Source organism: Anthonomus grandis, chromosome 1 (assembly GCF_022605725.1).
Source record: "Anthonomus grandis grandis chromosome 1, icAntGran1.3, whole genome shotgun sequence".
NCBI lineage: Eukaryota > Metazoa > Arthropoda > Insecta > Coleoptera > Curculionidae > Anthonomus > Anthonomus grandis.
In genome coordinates this window covers 55234005-55259608 of record NC_065546.1, presented here as the reverse complement: position 1 = coordinate 55259608, position 25604 = coordinate 55234005, and the positions used below count along the sequence as shown (strand labels likewise).

Sequence of the window (25604 nt, the reverse complement as noted above, 5' to 3'; positions counted from 1 at the left end):
GGCCTCAATAACTCAAAAAGTGTTCAAGTAAGCCCTTTCTAACTTGAATAAAGTCTGTAGAGCAATGTTTTCTCAATGTTTGGATGTTTGTTTTATTTGTTTAGGCTAGTGGTTTTTGAGTTAAAGAGGTTTTTTTGTAGGTGATGATCTTAACAGATCAAGGCAAGGACAAATCTCAATGACTCAAAAAAAGTTGCTAAAAGGTCTTTGAATCATTAACAAAGTTTGTAGAGCAACGTTTCCTTAATACTTATACAATCATTTGTTTCATTTGTCTAAGTGTAATTATTTTTGAGATGCAAGAGTTTTTTGGAGATGATAGATCAAGTCAGGAAAAAGCCTCAATAACTAAAAAAGTATACAAGGAAGTCCTTTGGATATTTAATAAAGTTTGTAGAGCAATATTTTCTTCATGTATACCTGTTTGTTTCATTTATCTAGGTGTAATAGTTTTTGAGATACAAGAGTTTTTTAGAGATGATGACCTTCCGTAACAAAGTTTATAGAGCAGCATCTCCTCAATGCTTAGCTGTTTGTTTTATGTGTCTAGGTATCGTAATTTTTGAGATACAGGGTTTTTTGGAGGTGCTGACCTTAATAAATCAAGTCAAAGAAAATAACTAATAACCTAATAACTCAAAAAGTGTTGATCCAAGCTTTGTAAGTGCTTAACAAAGTTTGTAGAGCAATCAAAAAGACACTGTCTCTAAAGAATAGCTGTTCGCTTATTTAGGTATAATAGTTTTTGATATGCAGTGGTTTATTTGAAGCTGATGACCTTCACCGATCAAGTCAAGGATAAGCCTCAATAACTTAAAAAGTTTCCATGGAATTCCTTTGTATCTTGAATAAAGTTTGTAGAGTAATGTTTTCTTAATGTATAGCCATTTGTTTCATTTGTATAGGTATAGTAGTTTTTGACATACATTCGTTTTTTGAAGCTGATGACCTTCAGATATCAAATCAAGAAAGTAGGGTAAAAGGATGGGAGATGAACCAGGAGGGTAGACGGTCCACTTAAAATATCCGGCAAGGTTTGGCAACAGGGCAAGACTAACCTGTCCCGTTCGCATATTCATATTCTGCCAACGTAATACTACTTCGGCTGGATTCGTCCCGTGAGCCTTGAAGCGTTGGCAAATTATGAGCATCGCAACTTGACGTTGGCAATTTATGTCTGTCTAAGCAGCAGATTTAATTTGAATAATTTAATTGAATTAGATGCATAATAGACAGTAATTATCTAAAAGAAAAAACGAACAAAAAGTGATATAAGAATAATTTAAAACTTCTCAAAATGCACATTTTAACTAAATTAATAACAAAGTTTTGTTTTAGGTTTCAATTATTTTATATATAGTTAGTATTTTATAGCTAGTTTCAATAAAAAAAGAGTAAAACAAGCAAATAAACAAATAATATTTATTTAAAAATTAATACATTATTTTTTTAATTTATTAACACTTAAAGCAATATTATTGTCAACACATGCTTGTAGTGAGTGAGGAGCCTTGAGTTTGCGCTTAACCAACACTGATCCTATTTTTCTTCCAGCTGTTAAATTTCTGCGTCCACTCATTGATGTTTTTCTTCTTGCAACAGAACTCAGAAGTTGGCTGCACAGCAATATTCTTCCTTTTTCTGGATACGAATTGTCTATTTTTCGTATTTACACCCTGATATTTGAAAGCTGTGTAAAGCCCTGACATTAAAGAACCAGAACTTCTACCGTAAACCTGGGAATTATGCAGAAACGTTTTAATTGCTGGATAAAAAATTAACTGGGTCATTATTTACTTTTTCGCTAAATGATTTCCAATCTCTCTTGACGTCTTTCACATCCTCTTCTGATATATTGTTAAAACTAATAATTGTTCCAGATTCCTGAAACAGATTTCGTCTTGTTGTTTTCGTTCTTTTTCGTCTTGTTGTATACCATCCATAATTTGTATGTTGGTACTTTGAGGGGTACAGATAGGATTAATGTCAACGTCATCAATTTTCTTCAATTTTTCCAAAATCAGTGGGGCAAATGTTTGCGCAGAAGGTTTCATATTGGTTGCAATTTCATACATAATTTTTTTAGTGGTTCACGTGTAATGGTCACTACATCAACAACATGAAAAAAATTTTATAACTGCAGACTGGTGTTTGAACAATTTGACGTTCTCTATTTAGAATTATATTAAGTATTCTCTGTTTCTAATACGTTTCAAAGTTCGTAGTGACAAAATCTGTTAGCTGTGTTAGATTAAAGGCTTTTGTTCTTTCTAATGGAATGTCCTTGAACAACCTGAATATAACCTCTACGTAATTATTAGTGTCTGAGCCTCGAGTCATTAGTGTTTGTCTATAAGAGAAGCACCACGCATGAATTTTGTATCTATCATATTCTGAATGTATATTGCCAATTGTGGATACTTGCATTCATTGAAGAAGCGTTCTATGTTTAACTTCACCTGCTGCTTTGACGTTGAAGTCAATATGTCCTTAAAGTTTTTGTACAGCCTTTGCCTATCAGATTTTTCGATGCACTCAGCCATCTCCATACTGCCTTTAACACGTGAAAAGAACAAAGCAGAAGCTCTGCCTGTTGCCAATGTTTTTTTAAAATACTTCTTTCACTGAGGTCATCATCGGTTAATATTATTTTTGGAGAAATTTTTCGAGGCATGATTGCGTTCAAATTCTCAACTGCTTCATCAAATAACTCTTGTTTCTGACTACTAGACATGATACATCCAACTGGAATGCCTTCTGCTGGAGACTGCGTTGCAAAAAAGTAAATCTTGTGATTTTGCACGTCGCAGTTTCCTGATGCATCAACAAATAAAATTTTTGAGGCCTGTGTAAGGTACTGACCAGCTCGTTGCATTATTGGTGTGCATAAACAGACCGCATAATTTTCATTTTTAATTATAATTTTCTATAATAATTTTTATTTATAATTTTCTCCTTTCAAGTTATTTTCTAAAGTTAGGAGCATGCCTTCTCCAGTTCGTTCTCCATATTTTTTTTTGAAATGTTCAGATCATAAATTGGAAAAATCAGTTTTGGTCGGGAAAAAATGCCGGTCTAAAATCATTTTTTCGTAGTTGTCGCCTATTACTTCCATCTTGATACTAGTATATGTGTGATAGGCAGTTGCAGCAATATGTCCTTTCTCAAAAAGTTCAAAAATATATTTTTTTGTTTCGTTGCCTATAGGTCTTTTCAACAAGGCTGCTCCACTTTCTATAGTGTGATTATGTTCTTCATAAAAATTTATAACGCAGGACCATGCACTTGCATTTGCATAGGCTTAATATAGGCTAGGAGATCTTATGCATTAGGACAATTAATAGTATTGGACTAAGACTCCTGTTGAGACGGATATCTTATTAGAAAGTTTGTTGTTTGCTTTTGTAAAGGTGCTATTTCCTATGTTCATTTCTTTCTTTAACAATTTCAAAAAAGACATCGATTAGTCTAACCCTATCAAATGCTTTTATTAAGTTCATAAAGCACATGAAGGTACGGTTTGTTATTCTTAATTAATTTTTTGCTAAAAAATTATGTTGAGAAATAAATAAAAGAAAAATTAAAATCGAATTTCAGGTTTATTTGGATCTTTGAAAATCGCCAAAACTAGGCAAGATCTGCACAGATTTAAAAAAAAAAGACATTTAATTTTTAAGTATTAACATTTGGTTAAAAAAAAAGCTATTTATTAAACTAAACAAAAAATAATGATGAAAATATATGAAAATTTAAAAAAATAAATATCATTCGTGGGTTTAACATAAATTTTTCAGTAATATAGTTTTAATATGGAGCTTACCTAAATTCTTGTCAAATGCCTTGGATAGGAGCATTTGAGTGTGGTGGAGGAGCTTACACCATATATTATACCGACTTCTCTAAGGTGTTTAATAGAGGGAATTGTAAAATTTAATTAAACAGTTAGCTGGAGTTCAGCAGTTTTTGGCAATTGATAGGTAGAATATTTTTTATTCAGATGGAATCAAGTTAAATGAGGAAACCATCAATAGCATAAGATATGCCAACACAGACGTTGGCTTCAGAATATTATTATTAAGCCTATGTATTATTAAGCATTTGCATAGGCTTTTCTAATACAATTTTCATTTTGGCAGGACAGTCAATATTACGAGACTTCTTTGCTGTACGCGATTGTTTAACTTTGAAATGACAATGTTTTTTTTAGATTTTTTCAAAGGTGTTCTAACAGTCGTCGTAGCTCGCCAAGTAACTTTTGTTATTTCTCCTAATTCGATTACCCATTTCTGTAAGAAATTATATAAGTTGTAATACCTAATACTTATATCAATTCCTGAGTAGATAATCGCATAAAGTTATGAACTTAATCGTGTTTTAAGCATGATATACCTAGCCCTTGGGATAAAAGTACTGTTTTTTTTTTTCATTTTCTAGAGAAACCATTTTTTTGAGATATTCTTTATTTGAAAATAAGCCTAATGACAATTTGAAAAATTAAAAAAAAAAAGAAAACAAAAAGTAAAAACTTATTGCAAAATTTGAGAAATTGGCATAAAGAATTCACTTAAGGCCGACAAATGAACATTCTACCTATATGCAAGCGTGCGTTGTAGGCACTAACCGCAGTACTAGAGAAAAGGCGCCTAATTTCACACAGTTTTCTAATTTCGGAAAGTATATCTTATCTCTAATGACATCTAAGTTTATCTCCGAAATCTCTGTGGTACTTTGTAGCGCTGGCGTTCTGCGATATGCAGTAGGCTATCCATCTAAACATTTGCATCTCTTCTATAAGCCGATCTATGGTTTAAGGATATGCATTTAAGTGGATTTTTTTCTCGAAAACAAAGCAAGACATCAAAGAAAATTAAAACCCAAAAAAATCTATTTTTAGTTGCTTAATCCAAGAAATATACAAAATACATTGGACTTAGTAAATTTAATTAAATTAGATCTAAAATTAGTCTCTTATTACTACAAATGATCTTACAACAAAATTATATAAGTAAAGGTTATTTACAAAAAACCATTTTTTGAAGATTTTTTTAACGCGCTGTACATCATAAAAAACGAACGATTTGATTCCTCTTTTATATTTTTGTCTTAAAGTGACTTGAATAATTATCTCTTAAATTTATTGTATAGGTATACTTGATAACTACTATGTGTAACACAATATTGTTGCACAAGTATTAACCGGCGATCTAACCTCAGAAGCGCCAGGTGCTTAAATTAAAAATTAACAGTACATTGATAATTATATATAGCCTTTAATACCCTTTTAAACGTCAAAGGACTAAATTTCCAAGTAAAGGACTATCCTTTAAAATAAAGGGCGGTTGGCAGTTCTAGCTGCAATCTTAATTTGAATTTCTAATAGATAACAACAAAAAGTTATCATAAATTAGGCGCCTTTCCTCTGCATTAAAGTCATTTAACTTTGTGCCTCTTTGTTGCAAAATGAACTTTTTATTTTCTGCTCCAACAACCATTATTACATTATCAACCGAACATATTACATATGTTCCTCACCAGTGAGGTTATGTTAATAATAAACAACAACTTACATCTACTACTTCTTCAGTATTAATGTTAATTCTGAATTCACTTTGGCTGACATCAAAATAATTGTACTTTGGAGGCCTCCGGATAGACATAATGGTCAATTTTTAAACAATTTTTATCAGCCTATAACATTAACCGCCACATTCTAAGTGAATAATGTGTAAACAAACTATCGTATACTTCGGGCGGCATGGAATATAATCTGCCAACGTTAGTCCAATTTAATCATATTTTGCAAACGGTGGGCTCGAATATTTGCGACTTCAGCCGAAGGGTCTATTACGTTGGCAGAAAATGAATATGCGTCCCGTTCTGTTTCTTAGCGTCAGTTGCCTTTGAGACGGCGACTGGGACGCATTATAACGCACCTTCGCGAATGTGATTTACGATAGTTGAAATCAACACGTGCAAAAATTTTATATTAGTTTTGAGAATCTTATTTTTTTTAATCAAGTAAGTTTAACCGATTTTTGTTGCATTAGTGTTTAGATACCATATACAAGATGTACTAGAGAGCACCAATCGTACCTCTAATCGGCATATTTTAGAAGCTAGACACTGGTCCATCTATCCTCCTATTTGAGGATAGATGGCCCACTTAAGTGGAGGAGAGTTGGACCAGCCTATTGTGTTTCAGGATTATGCCCAATAAATATATCCGAAAACAAAACTAGGTGCGTTTTGTTCAGAGAAGAGAAGAAAGAGGTTCTTGGACGGTTAGAGCATTAGGTGATGCAGTTGATGCTGTGAAGAATGGCGGTATGGGCATTAACGAAGCCGCGAAAGCATTTGGGATCCCAAAAACAACTTTTAAGAGCAGATTAAAAGCAAATAACATCAATAGCTGTAATCGTCTGGGGCCAGATTGTTATTTGGGCTCGAAATGGGTCGAGACAAAAATAGTCAGTCACATAAAAAAACGGCAAAAGGCAGGCTTTACTTCTGTTCTGGTGGGTGCAAAACCCACCAGAACAGAAGTAAGAATCATGGCGTTTAATTTAGCTGAACGATTGAGGTATATTAAAAAAAAAAAACACATTGCTAATTTATTATCGTCTTTTTTAGGTAAAGCTGGCCAAAAATGGTTAGAACTGTTTTTAAAGCGAAGACCTGAAATTTCAATCAGAAAATCGAGAACACCTTAATTGCGCGAGCTTTGGGAATGTCAAGAGAAACCGTTAATAATTACTTTTCGGATCTACAGAGAATTATGACTGAACACAATTTTTATGATAAACCGGGGCATATATTCAATACAGACGAAACAGGATTACAGCTGAACACTAGGGCTGGTCAGGTACTAGCCGAAAAAGGATCAAAATGTATTCCAAGCGTAAGCCCTGGGGAAAAAGGTGAGACAATCAGTGCATGTTGTAGCGCAAAAGGCACTTTTATCCCCCCATATTGTATTTTCAAAGGAAAAAATAAAAAAGAAGACTGGCATGAGGTATGCCACCGGGTTCTAAAATTATGATATTGGAAAAATCTGCTTACGTTAATAGCGAGATTTTTGTTATGGTTAAGAACACATTTTCTACCAAGAAAGCCCTCGGGTAAAACTTTACTAATAGTAGATGACCACACGTCCCATACGACCAACCTGGACCTACTAGAATTTGCTGAGCAAAATGATATAATTTTGTTTTGTTTACCATCGCATACCACTCACTACCTGCAGCCTCTTGATCGCGCCTTCTTTAAATCTCTTAAAAGCAACTTCTAGGCTGAATGCCGTTTTATGGTTCAAAATAACCCAAACAGGGTCCTTAATCGTCTTCAATTTGGTAAGCTGTTAGGTCGAGCATGGGGAAACTCAGCAACTGTTCAAAATATGGCCTCTGCATTTAAATCCACTGGGATTTATCCATTTAATCCGTTAATTATTCCGGAATATGCTTTTTTAACAGACACCCCTTGAAAGTCCTAAAACAGAAACATTACAGACGGTCCAGACGGATAACTTATCAGTTAGAGCGGAGTCTCCTCAACCAGGCCCCTCCGGAATTCAAAATCTAAAAGCCTTACCCATCAACCCTAACAAGTCATCAGTACCTGATGAAGATACTCGTATAACTCCCGAAAAGGCTCTTGATGAAGTAACGGCTGTACCTGTTTTATCTGCAGCAGTGAAAAGAGTTCGTAAAAAAATATCCGGAGAGATAACAGCTAAGGAATTTATAAAAAATAAGAAAGATGCACAACTCAAAAAGAACGTAAAACTGGTAAGAAAATTAAAAAGTAAGAAAAAGGTGAGTGAATCTTCAGTGTCTGAAGATGACGTTATTCTTGATGGTGAAGAAAACTTTAGTGATTTAGAAAATTTATGTGTCGGTTGCAAGGAGGACTATAACCAAACGTCTAAAAAAGACGAATGGTATCATACAACGTATCATTTGTAAACGTTGGTTACATGAAACTTGTTCTGGCTTCGTTAACCTTTGCAATAAGTGTGGAAAGACTGTAGCCACCAAAAAAAAGAAAGTATAACATGGTCCGTCTATCCTACCCCTAGTGGTCCATCTCATCTCCACCACCGAACATAAACTAGAATAGAAGGATCACTCTAAGCGCCGCCCAAAATGTTGCCTTTCTCACTCGCTTTCTGATGCTACTCTTTTTTGCTGCCCGGTGGCGACTGCGTTATACAGGGGCGTCTTCAATATTAGAACTATAATAGCGTTGTGCGGAAATTTTGTACTTTAAAAATGCCGGCGATATGTTGCGTAGATGGCTGCAGGAGTAAAAGGGGATATACATTTTTTTTAAAATAAAAATGGATTAGTTTACAGAAAAAAATACACGCTTTTCTTCAGTATTTCTTAAATATCTCGGAAAATTGAGATCCTACAAAAAAATTCAGAAAGTGTCAGCGATTTAGAGTACATATTTTTTTAAAATCGTGATTTTAATCTAAAAAAATGCAAAATTTTTGGTAATATTCTGTTATTAGTGGTGGTTTTTAATAGTGAAAGCTATCCGATTTATTATTAGTTGCATTGCAATCATTTGAATGATATAAATTTTAGCCACTTATACCGTCTAACCATACTTAAAACTGTTTTTTCTTCGTCATTAAGGGTGGTTTTTAAGGGTTTAAGTTTTAAAATATTGATGTGTACTTTAATCCCCAATGTAAAACTATATTTATTTTGCATATTTATATGAATTCTAGGTTGTAAAACACCTATTTTCGTTTTATTTGAATTTTAGTGGTTTGTTCTTTCATCCCCTATTTAAAAAGCAAATAATTAGGCATTTAATAAGTTTTTTTTATTTAACTGCCTTTTTATATTTCACTGTTACCGAGTTCCATATGCTGAGTGTTGTTATCACATTATTATGTAAATTTTATTAAATATTTAAAAAATGGGTATATTAACGAAGGTATTATTAATTAAGTGTATGTAATATTAGGTAGGTAGTTTCTTGGTCAGTTAAGAAAAGAGCATGAAAGGAACATAAAGCTAAGATTTAATTGTGTACATTCTAATAAACTTAATTTTAAAGCTATCTACCAAGTGTTTTTCGTACAGTTATTTGTTCAAAAGAGATACTTAATAATATTCTTTCAATGTCATTTTAACAATAATACAAAGTGCCTTTAATTTCAAAAAATTCCATATATTACACGCTGCCCGCCGCGATGTACGAAAATATTCCTTATTAAAAATGTTTCAAACACCCCCCGTATCGTAAAGGATTGCAGTCGAAACTAAATAATGATTTACGACCGCGTAAAAAATGTCGGCACTGTTTAGAAGTCCCTACTTCAAACGGCCGCAAGAGAGTGAACCTACTGTCTTGTTCTTTATACTGTGTCTCCACAGAGGATAGATGGACCAATGGCATAGCTGCCATTATGTATATTTTTTAGTGCCTAGAATTAATATTTTTAATTCCTAATTATACCAAAAGAAATATCAATGTTATGTTATGTTATATATATTTTTTCCAATTTTGTTATTTTTTTTATTAAAGAAGCACGTTTAATTTTTTTAAATGTGGTCCATCTCTCCTCCTTTTACCCTAAATATGCGTTAGTAACTGAACAAGTATTCAAGAAATCACTTTGTATCCTTCACAAAGTTTCTAGAGCAATGTCTCCTCAATGTTTGTCTCACTTGTCTAGCTATAGTAGTTTTTGAGATACAACGTTTTTATGGAGCTGATATACTCATTAGGCCAAGTCAAGGAAAAGCCTCAATAATTTCAAAAGTATACATGAAAGTCCCTTGGATATATAATAAAGTTTGTAGGGCAATATTTTTTTCATGTATACCCGCTTGTTTCATGTATCTAGGTGTAATAGTTTTTGAGATACAAGAGTTTTTTAGATCTTTATAGATCAAGTCAAGGGAAAAGCCTCACTAGCTAATAAAGTATTCATGAAGGCCTTTTGAATCCTTATAATGCTTGTAGAATAATACCTCGTCAATATTTTGCTGCTTATCTCATGTATCTGGACACAGTCGTTTAATGTCATGTATAGGATATGGCCTACATATATGTCACATTAGAAGAGTGAAAAACACTACACTTACGCTGATCTTCTTTTGGCCCCTGCTACTCCAAATTCCAACAAAGCCCTCAACAAAGAAAAACCAACAATAAACTCGTTGGTTTTACGCCTTAATTACACCGTAAAGTGCTTTTAATAACGAAATTTTGATACTCGACAGCATCGGGTACGAGAAATCTAATATAATGGAGGCGCATATTGTGTCGGTTTTGGCTCCATATCCCGGACAATTAAATTTTTATTTTACGACCCGAGAAAAACATAATATAAACTTTTCATGTTTTGTCTCTCTTTCTTTTTTTTTTTTTAAGTTAAAATTAGCACGTCGCCGTGGTAATCGATACTTTGAGGCTTAGAAACGTTATTTCCCGTGCCGACGCCTCAAACACCTCAAAATGGCTTTAAATACCCGCAATTTTCACGCCATGTCAATAAGAGACCATCATTCGGTTGTCCTATCGATCGGTAAATGAGAATGCACAACATAAATAGATGCGGTAATCGTGTTGGGCTGCAATGGCGAGAGACATTTATATCGGAAAAAACATGATAATTAAGGTTAAAGTTGGCGGCGATATTTTTCTCAAATATCTCAATAACTAGCAAACCTAAATGACCCAAACAAAAAGCTAAACATTAGGCAAACACTCGTTCTGCACTTTTCTTCTGGATACTATGATTTTGCAAAAGGTGAATCCTGGGAAGACGCTAGAGAAGTTGACATTTTTAAAATTAATGAATTTTGAAATGACATTTTTAGATGACACTGCAATCGATAGACGTATATGGACACATGATCAAATTTTCTTAAATTACACACAAATCGACAACACGTATTTTGTACACGTTGCAGTTTCTGCTGGGTCATTTTACCAAGACAAGGATAGTAAACGATTAAAGTGGATAACACTAACGATACTGAGAGTTTTTTCTTGTCTTAAAATTTAAAATATGTTTGTTAGCAGAGAGCAAACGCATATGCAAATAACATCTCTGCAAGACAGCACTAATATGTCCTTGGAATCTTAAAGAAAAATCAATAGTTAAACATAGAATCTTGACGCTCTCAGCAAAAGCCAAGCGGGTATTATCATATTGAATGTATATATTTTTTTCAACGTTAGCACGACGATTCTTATTGGCAAAAAGTAAAACGTTAGTAAAATGTATGTATACTATTAGTCAAAAGTGTTTTAATTAAATATCTCTTATAATCATAAATTTATTAATGTCTTTAGGTTTAAAGCAGTTAACAGAATTTGAATGCAACAAACAATGTTTATTTTATTTATGCTTTTTTAGTTCACAGTATTGGCTTAGAACCGTATAAGTATAGAATATTTTAAAATTTTATGCCGATTTATGGATGTAAAACAGAACGTACCCGCACTGGTCTTAGGACTTCGGGAGCTCTTATTATTTCCACGTTTACTACTAGTTTTTCTTTTTTAATGTAAATGAGTATTGTTAAATGGAAATAAATATTAATTGATTGACTCTTCTACAAACATTGTTTCCATCCCTGCCTCTTCCACGCTTTGTCATATATCTTAAAGATAAACGAAGACCGTAAAACATCCATCCTCATAAATCCTGGATGGCATCACCTTCCTTCTCTAACGTACTAAAGTATTCATGGTTGACCTTATTCGACAGATATCTGGTCCCGGGGGAGTGACACGGCTCGCTTCCTTTAAATTTCCTACGTTCTTATTCCCTTTGTTTCTTTTTCACCATTGTTGATCCTCCGGGGGGAGGAGGTGGAGGTCGTAAAAACGACCCCCCGTTTCGGAATTAAAGCGAAAATGGGAAAAGGCTCATCAAAAATCGGGAGTGTGTCGATGATTACGTGATGGATGGGAGGGGGTTGAGGCTTACCTTTCGTATATCGTCTAAGTTGTGTATTTCCGGTGATAAGCCGCCGTGTACACAGAGGAACTGTTGGTTCATGAGCGCCGCGAGCGGTAAACAGTCGAACGCCTCCATGCAGGCGTCGTATACACGTTCCGAATATTTTATTTTACCTGCAAAAATTAAATTTAGTTTAGGTGTTCGGGAAATATATTTTTTTAAATTTTATTAGATGTTTATTTATTGCTTATTAATGCTTACAGTGCCTTCAAACTCACTTTCCAGTATACGACCTGTCTAATCGATCCGAATAAATTACACCAATCCCAAAAAAAAACTACGAAATTGCAACAACCGACTTTACAGCAGAAAAGATGAAGGGGGCATTACTGCCGTCGTAAGAAAGAGAGCCGTATCTGCATTTTTTTAAAAATTTGGTTAAAACTATAATATGGGTATTTAAGGCATGAGGAATCGATTGATGTATCTTAAAAACTCGTATCTGCATTGCAAAATTGCTTAAATGTACATACGATTACTACAAAATGACGTAATTTTCCGACTTCATAACTTAAACAACCCTAACTAGCAAATGTTGCTTACATTCCCGTATCTAAAACTTTTACCTTTTTACTTTACAGTTAACGCAAATATATATTAGACGTTTGTAGCTTAGAAAGATGTAACGCGGATTACTAGTTTAAAAAACCGCAACTGCATTGGCGCAAAACAGTTACGGCTTTTTATGCTACAGTTCCATATTTAAATTTACCAGTGATAGGATAATTTAGTATTAATTTTAATTTGACCACCGAGCTGTGCAGATATACATACGCTGTCTCCAATCATAATAATAATAGAAAAACCACGTGCAGCAATCAGCTTTTGATATATGTTACCTATACATATATCTGTATTTTTTTGTGTTATTTGGAAAAAAGTTTTTGTGCCAGTTGGTTTTAAAAACAATAATAAATACCAAAAATTAGCTGGTAAGTAACTATTTAGGTATACAGGATGGTTTGTAATGAATTCGGCATATAGAGTTTCGGGAGATTCTTCTAGTTAAAAAAAATCGATTTGGCTTGGCTAAGTTTATAATCCAAAAGTCGATACTTACCGAGATACAGGGAGTTGAAAATGAAATTCTATTTTCGAATTTTTAACATAAAATTAACACAAAATTCAATTTTTACCCAAAATTTGACAATTATTGGGGGTTTTTTGAGGTGAGAAATCATAATTTGAACTAAATTTTCATGTAAGACTTAGAGGGCGCTACGTACGCTATATTCTTCTTTTTAATTGGCTCTAACTTTTTTGGCAGTAATCTTTTGATATTTTTAATGAGTTGTTATCGTTCCTACATCTTTTTTAAAGGTACCAACCCAACCCAATTTTAAAACAGCTACATATGATCGTTTTCGAGATATTTTCAAATTTCGGCATCGATGCAACTTCTCAAAATTCTTAAAAAAAATTAACTATTTATATTTAAGAATTTTAAAAAGTTTCGACGCCCTGTATCTCGGTAAGTATATATTTCTATCGTCACTTTCGGATTATATAAATTTAGCCAAATCTCATTTTTTTTCACTTAAACAATCGCCAGTTATTATACGCGCCATAGATATAGTGGATAATTTACAAATGAAAAAATTGCAGCGAAAAGGGGATTAGTTTTTATTTAGGATAATTTTAATCAATTTTAAATAGGACTCTTAGATATGAATTATTTACTGCTTAGAAATGAATTCATCACTAATCCCTTTTTTTGCTGCAATTTTTTCATTTGTAAATTATTCACTATATCTATTATTGCACGTATATAATACTCTAAATCGCATTTATTACGAACCACTCTACAATATATTATGATGCTAGAAAAGTAAGTAGCTAGCTATTAGTTAATGCTGTTGTTTTTTTTTCAGTTACCAACGACAGCGACGTTTAAAGATGCAGAGAACTAAAAAGATCCTACGCCTCGCAAATGAAAACCAAGTGGAACTTTCTGGTAATTCTAATGTTAAATTTTTAAATACGACAATTGTCAAGCATAATAGACCTAACATTGAGCCAGGAAAAATTAATCAAATTCAAGATGCATCATCCGCTATTGAACCTGCTAATTCAGATAGTGAAGCAGAGCCACAGATATTTCAAACATTATTACCGGTACCGCCAAACTTGCCAATTGTTGAAGAGCAAAATGTGATGTCTCCATCAGCGCTGTTTTTAAGTACCTGTGACCCGGAAGCTACGGCCCTACTCTCACCCGGGCTCTCACCAATCAAGTAATCAAATTTTCAAGATAAGGAAGTTATACCAATTATTATTGAGATAGTTAAAGAAGATAAATGTGACTTAACCGATGCAAGCCTATTGGGAGCTATTGAATTATTTTCAAACTCGGAAGTTGAATCAGCAAATATGTTGTTTGACCTTGACTCTATTTCTGATAAAAATCCCGAAGCCAACTATAAAAACTAAGACACTCAAGCAATAACTGAATCGAATGACGTATTTACTGAAACAACTGAAGATCTAGCTATAAATGGAGAAGAACTGCAATCAGACGTAAACACCGGTGATGGAAACAAGGTAGAAAATATGGAAGTTACAAAAAAAGGAAAACCACGAAAACGGAAAATGAAGCAAGCAAGGGAAACAAAAGATGTAGTATGTGCAAAAAAAAAGCAAAAAAATAAAGAGAAGCATAAAGTTAGACCACCCTGCAAAGACACTTGCAAAAGAAAATGTCCCACAAAAATAACTACGGCTAGACGAAAGGTTATTAACGAAGAATTTTGGAATCAAGAATGGATACCAAGAAGGTTATTTATTCTTCACACTACTAAAAAAATAGATGTAAAAAGAAGGACGGCAAATACCTTAAAAGAAGACTCAAGGAGAAATAAAACAATAAACTTTTATCTGAAATATGATAAAGGAGATTCTTTGCAAGTATGTAAGACATTTTATTTGTCAACATTAGGGTATAACAGTCATCATGACACAATAATAAAGCTAGTGTGTAATTCCACGGCTATGTCAGTAGAAAAAGACAAACGAGGCTTACATCCAAAACACAAAAAAGTTAATCGACAAGCCATATATGATCATATTCAAAAATATCATCCAAGCGTGTCACACTACAGGCGAGAACACGCCCCAAATAAATTATACTTACCCTCTGATATAACAGTTAAACAAATGCACTCTGACTTTGTTGAAAATAATCCCACTATTGAATGTTCATATGAACTTATATATAGAAATGTTGTGGTTAAAGAAAAAAATATTTCATTTGCACATCTCGGTTACGAGGAATGTGAAATATGTGAATGCTATAAGTTGCATAATGAAGCACATTCAAAAGAAAATTTGTGTTTGGATTGCGAAAATTGTCAACAATGGGACAAACATATTAAAAAATCCAATATTGCCCGTCAGATGTATAGAAATGATGTTCAAAATTCCATCGAGTCTACAACATTATATTTTTCCGCAGACTTACAGAAAGTAATAATGTTACCTAGGCTGGACATGTTCAAAAGTGTTCTTTTCACTCAACGAATTATTGCTTTTAATGAAAGTTTTGTGCCAATCGGAAAAAATTCTAGACAAAAACCTTTTGCAGTAATATGGCATGAAGCCACTGCAGGCCGAAAAAAAGAGGATCAGCGCCTATTTTCAGGTTTTTCTGTACCATCGGGATCAGAATGACATTGTGCTTTGGCTTGACAATTGCAGTGGACAAAACAAGAACTGGGCGTTGTTTTCGTTTCTAGTGTACCTAATAAATTCAGACCATGTTAGAACTGAAAGAACAACCTTAAAATATTTTGAACCTGGACATACTTTCATGTCTGCGGACCATTTTTACCACCAGGTTGAAAATTCCTTAAAAAAACAAAAAAAAAACATACGACTTTCGAGATTTTGAAACTGCAGTATCAAAAGCGAACTCTGAAAAAGTTATTACAAAATCAATGGATTTTTCTGATTTTTTTAATTGGAAAGATCATTCCTCAAAGGCAGTTTTGAATAGATTGAGGCCCAGAGTGTATATAGCAGACCTTGTAGAAGTAGTTGCAAAACGCGGCTGTCTTCACTTAAAATACAAAGATCATTTTATGAACGAGGAATTTAAAGAGCTAAATTTTTTTAAAGTTTCTTTGGCTAAAAATGGGCAGCAAATGCCAGAACCTGAAAAATACACAAAAAATCGGGGGATATCTACGTTAAAACGCGATAATATATTAAAAAATGTGTCTTCTGTTATGCCCAAAGATAGACTGAAATTTTGGGAGGATATTCCAATTTCTGATGCGTCCAATGACCTCATTGAAACTTTTGAATAAAGCTGATTGTTAATATCCATATTAAAACTTAGAATGAATGTGTTTGTTCTTGTGTTTTTTGTATGAGAGTGTTTTTTTTGTATTCAGAAACGATTATTATTTTTGTTTGGCAAATTTGTAAGAGTTAAGTTTATACAATGACTCTGTGTTTTTTCTATGTTATAGGCGTTATAGCATAACATAAATGCATTTCTTTAAAAAAGACAAATTACTTTATTTCATTGGTGCAAAAAAATATATATTTACTACAAAGAAAGATTTAAAGCTAAAATAATTTCTAGTTTTTATAGAATATAGTACCTTTAAATACCGTAATTAATTTGTTTTGCAGTTAAGCTTTTTTGGTTACAATGAGCGGCTTAAAAAATATTGCTTTATTAACTTTAAAAGCCGTTTTAAAGTGCATTTTAAGCTTACTGTTAAAATTCAGGAATGTTAAAATTATTTCTATTCATTTTTTTATCACAAAATTAACAAATAAAATATATTTTAGAAATCATTAGGACTTTATTCACGCCATTATAGAGGAATACGCGTTTTAACCGTTTTCTCAAAACAGACATTTTGCAGATACGGCACTCTCTTTTACGACGGCAGATTAAACACCTTTCAACCGTAAACCAATTTACAATTCTCTAGCCCTTCTAGCTTCTGTGGTATGAGCAACTGATCTCAAGGATATTTCAAAATATATTTTTTAACTTCAGAGGTCAACTTCTCAAAAAAGAACTGAAATAATAGATGTTCAATTATTTTATTAGAACTCCCTGTAGCCTAATTTTTAGCCCTTTGGTTTCTGAGATACGAGTAACTGGCCTCTCAAGGATATTTAGAATGTAAATGCAGGTTATTGTAGTAAATTGCCAATTACTGATGAAGCCAATTTTTAAAAAAATTGCCAGTGGCGTAACATACGGAGGGACATGGGCTTTGTTGCCTCAAATCTGCGAGGTGATAAAATATTTTTTTAAAAGAAGTCAACTGTAGATTCTCCATTTAATTTGGAAAAAAAGCAAAATTATTGAGGCTACAAAGGACCAAGTCCCTCCGTATGTTACGCCACTGTCAATTTTTTTAAAAATTGGCTTCATTAGTAATTGACAATTCACTACAATAGCCTGCATGCGAAATTTAATTAAAATTGAGCTGGTAGTTTAAAAATTATGATAAATAAACAAATAATTATTCTTAATTTTAACATCCTGTATCTTTGTTATTAAACATTTCTGGGAAAAATTTATAATGAAAGTCTAATTCTTTTTAAATTCTCTATCACATATTAATGACGTTTAAACTGGACCACCCTGTATTCAGAGTCATCTTAACTTCAGAGGTCAATTTTGAGAAAAAAAGTAAAATGGGTATTTAATTATGTGAATAGAAAGAACTTGCTGTATACAATGTTGGACTCCCTATCCCTTTAAATTCTTGAGATATGATCTACTTAAATAGAGGAAATTTAATTTTCCTACGATACATAACCTCACAGACTCATTATTATCATCAAGGAAATACGATCATCGATTTTTCCCAAGTAAATCGAACAAAACTTGATTTTCTCCCCGTTCCATAATTCCTCACTCGCCCGCCGGCGGATAATTGGAAACTACGAGACACTCTATCGTTAATTCCGAGATGACAATTATGTTTTCGTATCGAATTTTAATCGCGATTAATTTTCACTAATTTGTTTCCATAAAACACAACCCTTATACTTACATTCCTGTTTAAAAGTGAAATATTCCGTTAAATGCCGGCATTCGTGGTTCCCTCTAAGAAGGTATAATGTGGTCGGGTAACACAGCTTTAATGCCCACAGGTACAATACGCACTGAAAAGGAAATAAAGATAATAATAATACTTTCGACACTAGGGTACAAAATTACACTCACCTCTATACTAAAATATCCTCTATCAACGTAATCACCAAGAAAAAGGTACTTTGTACTGGCGGGCGGGCCGCCAACTTCGAATAATTTCATAAGGTCATAAAACTGACCGTGTATATCGCCACATACTGCAAAGAAAGAGGAAAATATGTTAAAATTTGCTCTCGTCTCAAGTAGTAAAATACATAGTAAAATCTCTTTGTACACTCCACATTATCCATAAAATATGAGACTTAAATTATGGCAAAGTTATGTCAAAAATTTTAAGTGAAACAAAGAGGGATGAAACTTTGCCCGTTATTGCTTTCAACAATATAACGAGGCACATAAATAAATAAAACTTTAGAAAAAAATTAGAAACCATAATTTTATCGTTGTTCTCTTTCTTCCTCAAGTACCATGGACTCGTCTCCTTAAATTTTGGAAGAGTTAGGTTTACATTAAGGAAACGCTTCTCGCTCTATTGCTATCTCAGCATTTTAGAGAAATATGCCAAGATTTATAGACCCGCTAGAATTTCCAAGCTCTGCAGATGCTTGTTTTTATATTTAGTATAGATCTTGTAAAGATTTTATTCAATTGTAAGACCCCCATTTAGAATATGCCTCAGTTGTTTGGTGGCCGTTTTACAATGGGTGGAATGCATAAAAAGTAGTAGATGCTAATGCTTCGCTAAAAAGTATTTACTTTGTAGCATTTGCTTTTACATAAAAGTATCTACTTCGCCTATGAAGTAAATACTACACTATATGGCCCAACAGAAGTACCTACTACTTAAGAGAAAAGTATCTACTAGTGTCGCAGTAAGCGCGTGTCAAAGTTCTCAAAATTGACAAGACACTTGTCAACACTCGTTTTTCTATCAGTGCGTCTATTAGTATTAAATGTGTTCGTGTAATTCGGTTCGGATTCAAACTTTTTAAAAGTTCAGTGATTATAATACTGGTTTAACTATGAGTGATTCTTCAGATTCCGATGCAACAAAAGAGCTAGGACAAGATAAAAACGACCAAGTATTATTTGTTACTCTACTTGAAAGTTAATTGATGATAAAAAGATAACAACAAAAATTAAAAACGAAAAAGAAGATGCACTAAAAAAATTAACAACTGGTTTTAATAAAATAATGGGAAAAAACCTAGACACAAAACAAATTTTGAAAAAGTTTAATAACATGAAAACAAAAGTTAAGAAAATAGCTGACTTGAAAAAAACTGGAAATAAAAGAATTGTACTGACGGAATGGCAAAAAAAAAATCTACGACTTATGGAATGTAGGAGAAAACCCAGTTCTACACAGAGTACCGGGTGCATGTCAGGCCGGTGTAAGCAATGAGATTGATGTTTCCTTCCAAAACAGTGAAGATGACTTCCTCAGTTCTAAATCTGGCTCCAAACAAGTTAAAGTCATGACACCTAAAGGTTCTAAAGCAGCTGATAAGGAGGAGACACTTATTCAACTACAAAAGACCTGTCTACGAAAACAAATTGAAGCAGCCGAAGCCCAAATTTCTGCTTCTCGAGCTCAAAAGTCTTCAGCGGAAGCTCAGGAACGGGCCGCGATTGCATTGGTAAATTTTGCCAAAGCTGGTGGGCAGTTAGTTGACCATTTAATTAGACGGGACATGTTGGATTATTAACAGGAATATAAAATCTACGTATGAACCCATAATTTAAATATAATATGAGGTATAGTATCCATTTATTTCTTTTATAGTTTGATATTTTGTCACAAACTTAAAATTGAAATAATTAGTTTATTTAGTTGTTACTTTTTTATACTTAGTTTATTATTGAACATTTCATAAGTTACCTATTTAATATATAATTATCATAATAATAATAATAACTTAAATTATTAGGTATATTAGTTATCATTACGAAATAAAAACTCAGCAACTTCATTTCTGCGCTGTGTACCTTGATTTCGAATTTGTGCTTGATTACCCTCTGGCATTAGTTCATTGGGATACTAAACTTCCATCTCAATTCGATCAAAATCATGGTATGGATCTTATAGATATTTAGCTATATTGTGAAGTACAAATGCACTCACAATATGTTCCGGAATGTTTTCAGTTTTTAGGCGAAAAGTATACTGGAGCATTGGAAGACGTCGTTTTAACTGACCAAAGCAGCGCTCTATGACACATCGTTCCTTTGCATGGATTAAATTATAATTTTCTTGCAGTGGTGTAGTTGGATTTTTATATACCACGGGGCAACACCATATCCTTCATCACCCAATAAAGCTGCTTCGTGCACATTATTATACATAATTCCATGCACTATGGAGTTTCGCCAAATTCGACTATCGTGTACGGAGCCTGGCCAAGATGCATCCACACTTGTAAACATTTCTCGGGCATTACAAGTAGCTTGAACATTTATTGAGCATACCCCTTTTCTGTTCACGTATTCATCACCGTGAATAGATGGTTTTGTTATTTTTACATGGGTACAGTCAATAACACCTATAACCCTGGGCAGTCGCTCACCACGTGCTCCCTCATTAATAGCAATTCTAAGCAATTCGTTAGTGTTGGGGAACTTTATCCAATTGTTTCTTTTTGAATAAATTGCTTTAGATACCGTGGCTAAGGTTCTGGAAACAGTGCTTTGATTGACGTCTAGATCTGGTGTTGACTCCTTGCTGCAATCCAGGATCTCCTGTAAGAAAAGTTATTTACATTCTTCAAATTACAAAGTTAATTTACTAGAAACACCTAAACTTCTCAAAAAAACCTCCATTTTCCGAGTCGGTGACAGCGCTCCACCCCTTGTTTCCACCGGTTCATTATCATCTTGAAGAAAATAATGTCCAAGCCACTCTACATTTTCCCTGTTAAATCTTGTTAATCCCTGTTAAATACCAAAGCGTGATTAGATGATTGGGATAGAAAAATCTATTAAATTTATGGTAATTACCTAAATAATTTTCGATATAAATCGTCATTATTGTATTCTCTTCTTTGTTTGTATACTTTTTGACGATGCACATCCATAAAAACTGCCATTTTTTACTAAAACACTTTGATTGCTGGGGTCGAAGTTTATCAAACACCCACTTCATTTAAACTGTAGTAAATACTACTATAACTAGTAGTTACTTCCAAAGCATAGCACCTTCTTCTATGTATCGCGTACATAGTAGTATATGCTACAGAGAGTAGTAAATGCTTCATTAGTGTAGTATAAACTTTAGAAATGTAGTACATACTTGAAGCATTAGCATATACTACTTTTTATGCATTCCACCCAATGTCTACATAATAAAGTTGGAATCTGTTCAAGATTTTATCCTCGTTTAAAGTCCTTGGTTTCACTTTTAAAATCCTGAATGGTTCTGTGAATAGTTTGTCTCTACTTAGCAAGATTATTCTTAAAACTGTTAAGAAACCAGATCTATTTAAAAACAAAATAAGATCATTGATCCTTTTAAATAGAATCTATCAATTTATCCTACGGAAACTCAGCAAAGAGAAAGAAAGAAAGAAGAAATGTCCTCTGTAAGATATATTTGCAGATGCGTACCCAGGTAGGGGCAGGGGAGGATAAAATAAACCTCAATTTTCCTGGCAAGTGGGAATTAAAAACGTATTACCTACTCTGCGTAAAATGAAGTGTTAGAAACAATCTTTTCAGTCAGATATTTTAATTTAATATTTTTTTATTTACGAGGGCGTGTCAATAAGTCCGTGACTTTTTGGATAAAAGACAGGTTTTTATATAAAAACTTATTTTATTTTTCAACATAGTCTCCTTTGAGTATTATACACTTAGTCCAACGTTTTTCCAATTTTTTTATCCCTTCGGAAAATATGATTTGTCGAGGTCATCAAAATAGGCATTTGTTTGAGAGATGATTTCGTCGTTGGAGTCAAATCTCTTTCCGCCGAGCCATTTCTTTAAGTTTGCTAATAGGAAATAGTCACTGGGGGCTAAATCTGGAGAATAGGGCGGATGAGGAAGTAATTCGTAACCTAATTCATGGATTTTTGCCATGGAAACTGCACATGTGTGGACCCTTGCATTGTCCTGGTGGAAAAGAACTTTTTTTTTGGCCAAATGTGGTCTTTTTTCTTTCTGTTCCTCATTGAATCTATCCAATAAGTTGGTATAATATTCTCCATTGATTGTTTTCGTCCACGGTGACGAAACGACGCAAAAATTCGTCCATATTGTGGTTGAATAACGCCAAACACTCCTGGGAAATTGTCACACGGTTGCGTTTGTGGTCGATTGTGAGCAAACGCGGCACCCATCTTGCGGAAAGCTTTCTCATACCCAAATGATCATTCAAAATTGAAACTACTGAACCATGTGAGATGCCTATGGCTTCCACAATCTCTCTCACTTTCAATCTCCGATCGGCTAAAGCCATATCGTGAATTTTTTCAATTGTTTTGGATGTAGAGACCTCGACTGGGCGTCCAGAACGTTCGGCAACTTCCGTGCATGTACGGCCACATCGAAATTCAGTAAACCACTTCTTTACCTTGGAAATGGATGGTGCAGAGTCCCTATAATGTTTATCAAGCTTAGCCTTGGTTTGAGTGATGGTTTTTTTCCGTAAAAAATAATGCTTAATGAGCACACGAAATTCACTTTTTTCCATTTTCTTCTCAAAACAAGTGGTAGTCTGCTATCAACAGCTGTCAAACACAAACTAAATGACGCAGCTTGTTCAAATTTTGACAGGCGTCAACTGACAGTTCTCTGTTGACAGGAGCAGAGTTGCCATTTCCATTAAAGGGCGGGAAATTCAAAAAGTCACGGACTTATTGACCCGCCCTTGTATAATTAAATATTCTACAACATTCGATATAGTATACTGTTAGCGACTCAATATAATTTAAATCTCCCGCAAAACCGTAGCATCTCGTAGTTTCCGCTTTCAACGAGACAATCAGAGCCATCTAGAATTAAAGCCGAATATAACGGGGAGAATACAACATCTAGCGCTATGTAGTTACGGACGACAGTACTTTTTCCAGTAAAGAGAATAAGAGAAATCTAAAATAGCCTCAATTTATATAGCATGTATGAGATAAGGACGGAAATAGAGTCGAGAGTCGAGTATTTGTCGACACGAGATTTAATTTAGGTTTACTGTGCAACAATTGAAGACTGGAAATATTACTCTATCAAATGGACATCAGGAAATTCTTTAAAAGAGGTGAGTCAAATAAAACAAAACCTAATATAATTCTTTGATTTCTTTGTTCAAACCATAAAGTTAACAAACTTTGAATATCTTTTACTGATAGGAAGTCCCAAGTAAATGATATTTGAATGTGGTGTTATTATAGGTATCTTGATCTTTATTTTCCGTATTTTCGTCCTATGCCTAAACACCGTAAGAGTAATTTTGTGTATCCATTTTTTAGGGACAACACGCGAGAAAAGAAAAAAAATTCGGGAAAGTAGCAGTGGAAGCGATGAAAATGACAACCATGATAAAACTACTCATGTAATGCCAAGATCATTGCATGCTCATATTGGACAAGCGTCACATTCTCCAGCAGAACCTGTAAATATATCTGTGTTGCTGAGTATTCTTCTCCAGCGACGTCCCAACAAACTTATGACATCAACGTCGATCCTGAAATTATAGTGGACGATGGCTATCATGAAAATGATCTGGGTCGTTATGTTGGGCTACCCAACTATGGACTGAAAAGAAGAGGGTGTTGTTAGAAAATCCTTGGATCCCGCCCAGAAATTACGATTTTGAATGTGATGCAATCCATTTCAAAAGAAAATTTAATCATGCTTGGTTGGATATGCACCATGGCTAGTATATTCCAAGCGACTAAAAAATGCTCTTTGTAAGCATTGTGTTTTGTTCCCTCCACCCAATTTTGGGATCATTTATGGTCAGGCTATATAAACAGTTCAAAAATATGCATGAAGACTGCCGAAAGTATACAGCGACAAATGCTGCAAAAAATTTCCTTGAAAATGTTCCTGTGAAGAGAATGAGAACAGACAAATATTGTCATCAATTATTTCTTGTATTGTATTTTGCGGTACACATGATATGCCTCTTATAAGGGAAAACAAACAGGTGAGGGTGTTTTAAGATTTATTGAAGTTGAGAATCAATTTAGTGCCGTCACAATGCAGTTTACACATCGCCAAAAATACAAAACGAATTGATAAATTTATGTGGCGAAGTTATTAAGGAGAATATAATAAGTGACCTGATGAAACAGCAGATGTAGCTGGGAAAGAACAGCTGTCAATAGGCGTGCGATTCTACGACGAAAGCAAAAGGAAAATCAGAGAAAAATTTGTAGGGTTCGTTTAACTAAAACCACAAAATGATTTAGCAATTGCCCAAGCAATTGACAATTTTTTGATTAGTTCTAACCTCCCAACCGAAGATTGCGTAGAAGTTTGGATTCGATGGCTGTTCTACAATGGCAGGGAAAGAGAGGAAACATTTTGAGAAAAAAATATCTTCGTGCTTTATATTTTCAGTTTCACAAACTCAATCTTGTTGTGTATGATGCGAACGCAGTGCCAGAAATTAGAAATACTGTCGCCACTATAAAGGATGTTATAACGTTTTTCAGAGAATCAACTACACGTCGAAACTACGCTCCAAACATATCAGGATTGTGTGAGATGAGATGGTCCAAAAAATATAAATCAATCAGAAAGTTTTCTCAAAATTGCCCAGAGCTTGTGAAATCTCTAGAAACGTTATCCTTAGAAGAAAATTCTGCCACCAGAAAATCTATTGCATTCAGCCGTTACAAAACCAGTGTTTATTATTGCTCTACAAACAATAGCCAAATATGCAGCAGTTTTAGAACCAGTAGTTAGCGCACTGCAAGCTAAATCGATCGACATGATCTCGGTGGGAGATCACATCGAAAATAAGGAGATTCTCAGAAATGCCCGCGAGATTCCTGATAGTAATGAAATGCTTCAAAAAGCGCGAGCTTTTGCAATGGATTGGAACATAGAAATTTCGGTTTCACGTCTTCGTCACAAGCAAACACATAGAAGTAATCCGCCATCAGACAATGACAACGAATATTGGTGGCGCTTCCTGACACACCATACATTGATTCACTCATTTCATCATTGAATATTCGATTCTCCCAAGAAAATACTCCGGCGTTTGCTTTAACTAAGCTACATCCCTTGTATATGACCAAGACCAAAACCAGCATTACAGACTTACACAAGAACGCAGAATCATTCCAAGAATTTTATAACTTGGATATCACCAGAGAACTGAACCTTTGGCATAATTTATGGATGAAAAAAAATTATCAAATTATCAATTAATGGACCTAGAAGTAGTTGATCTGTTCAACGAAGCCAACATTTTTTACCCTGCTGTCAGAAAGGCATTGATTATTTCAAGCACTATTCCATGCACCACGGCGACCGTAGAAC

At 33.9% G+C, this 25604-nt stretch overlaps 1 protein-coding gene across 10 annotated transcripts in view; it reads right to left on the bottom strand.

The window, feature by feature from the left end:
* The window catches only part of LOC126745680 (serine/threonine-protein phosphatase 2B catalytic subunit 2-like), a 227631-nt gene that overhangs the window by 139649 nt on the left and 62378 nt on the right, over positions 1-25604 (bottom strand). For all 10 annotated transcript variants that reach the window (XM_050453648.1, XM_050453653.1, XM_050453677.1 and 7 more), the window contains exons 3-5: positions 18192-18316; positions 18019-18130; positions 11963-12108 (exon numbers count right to left, since the gene is read on the bottom strand). In XM_050453648.1, coding sequence (XP_050309605.1) covers positions 11963-12108; positions 18019-18130; positions 18192-18316 — 383 coding nt within the window. The remainder of the gene's footprint in view (positions 1-11962; positions 12109-18018; positions 18131-18191; positions 18317-25604) is intronic.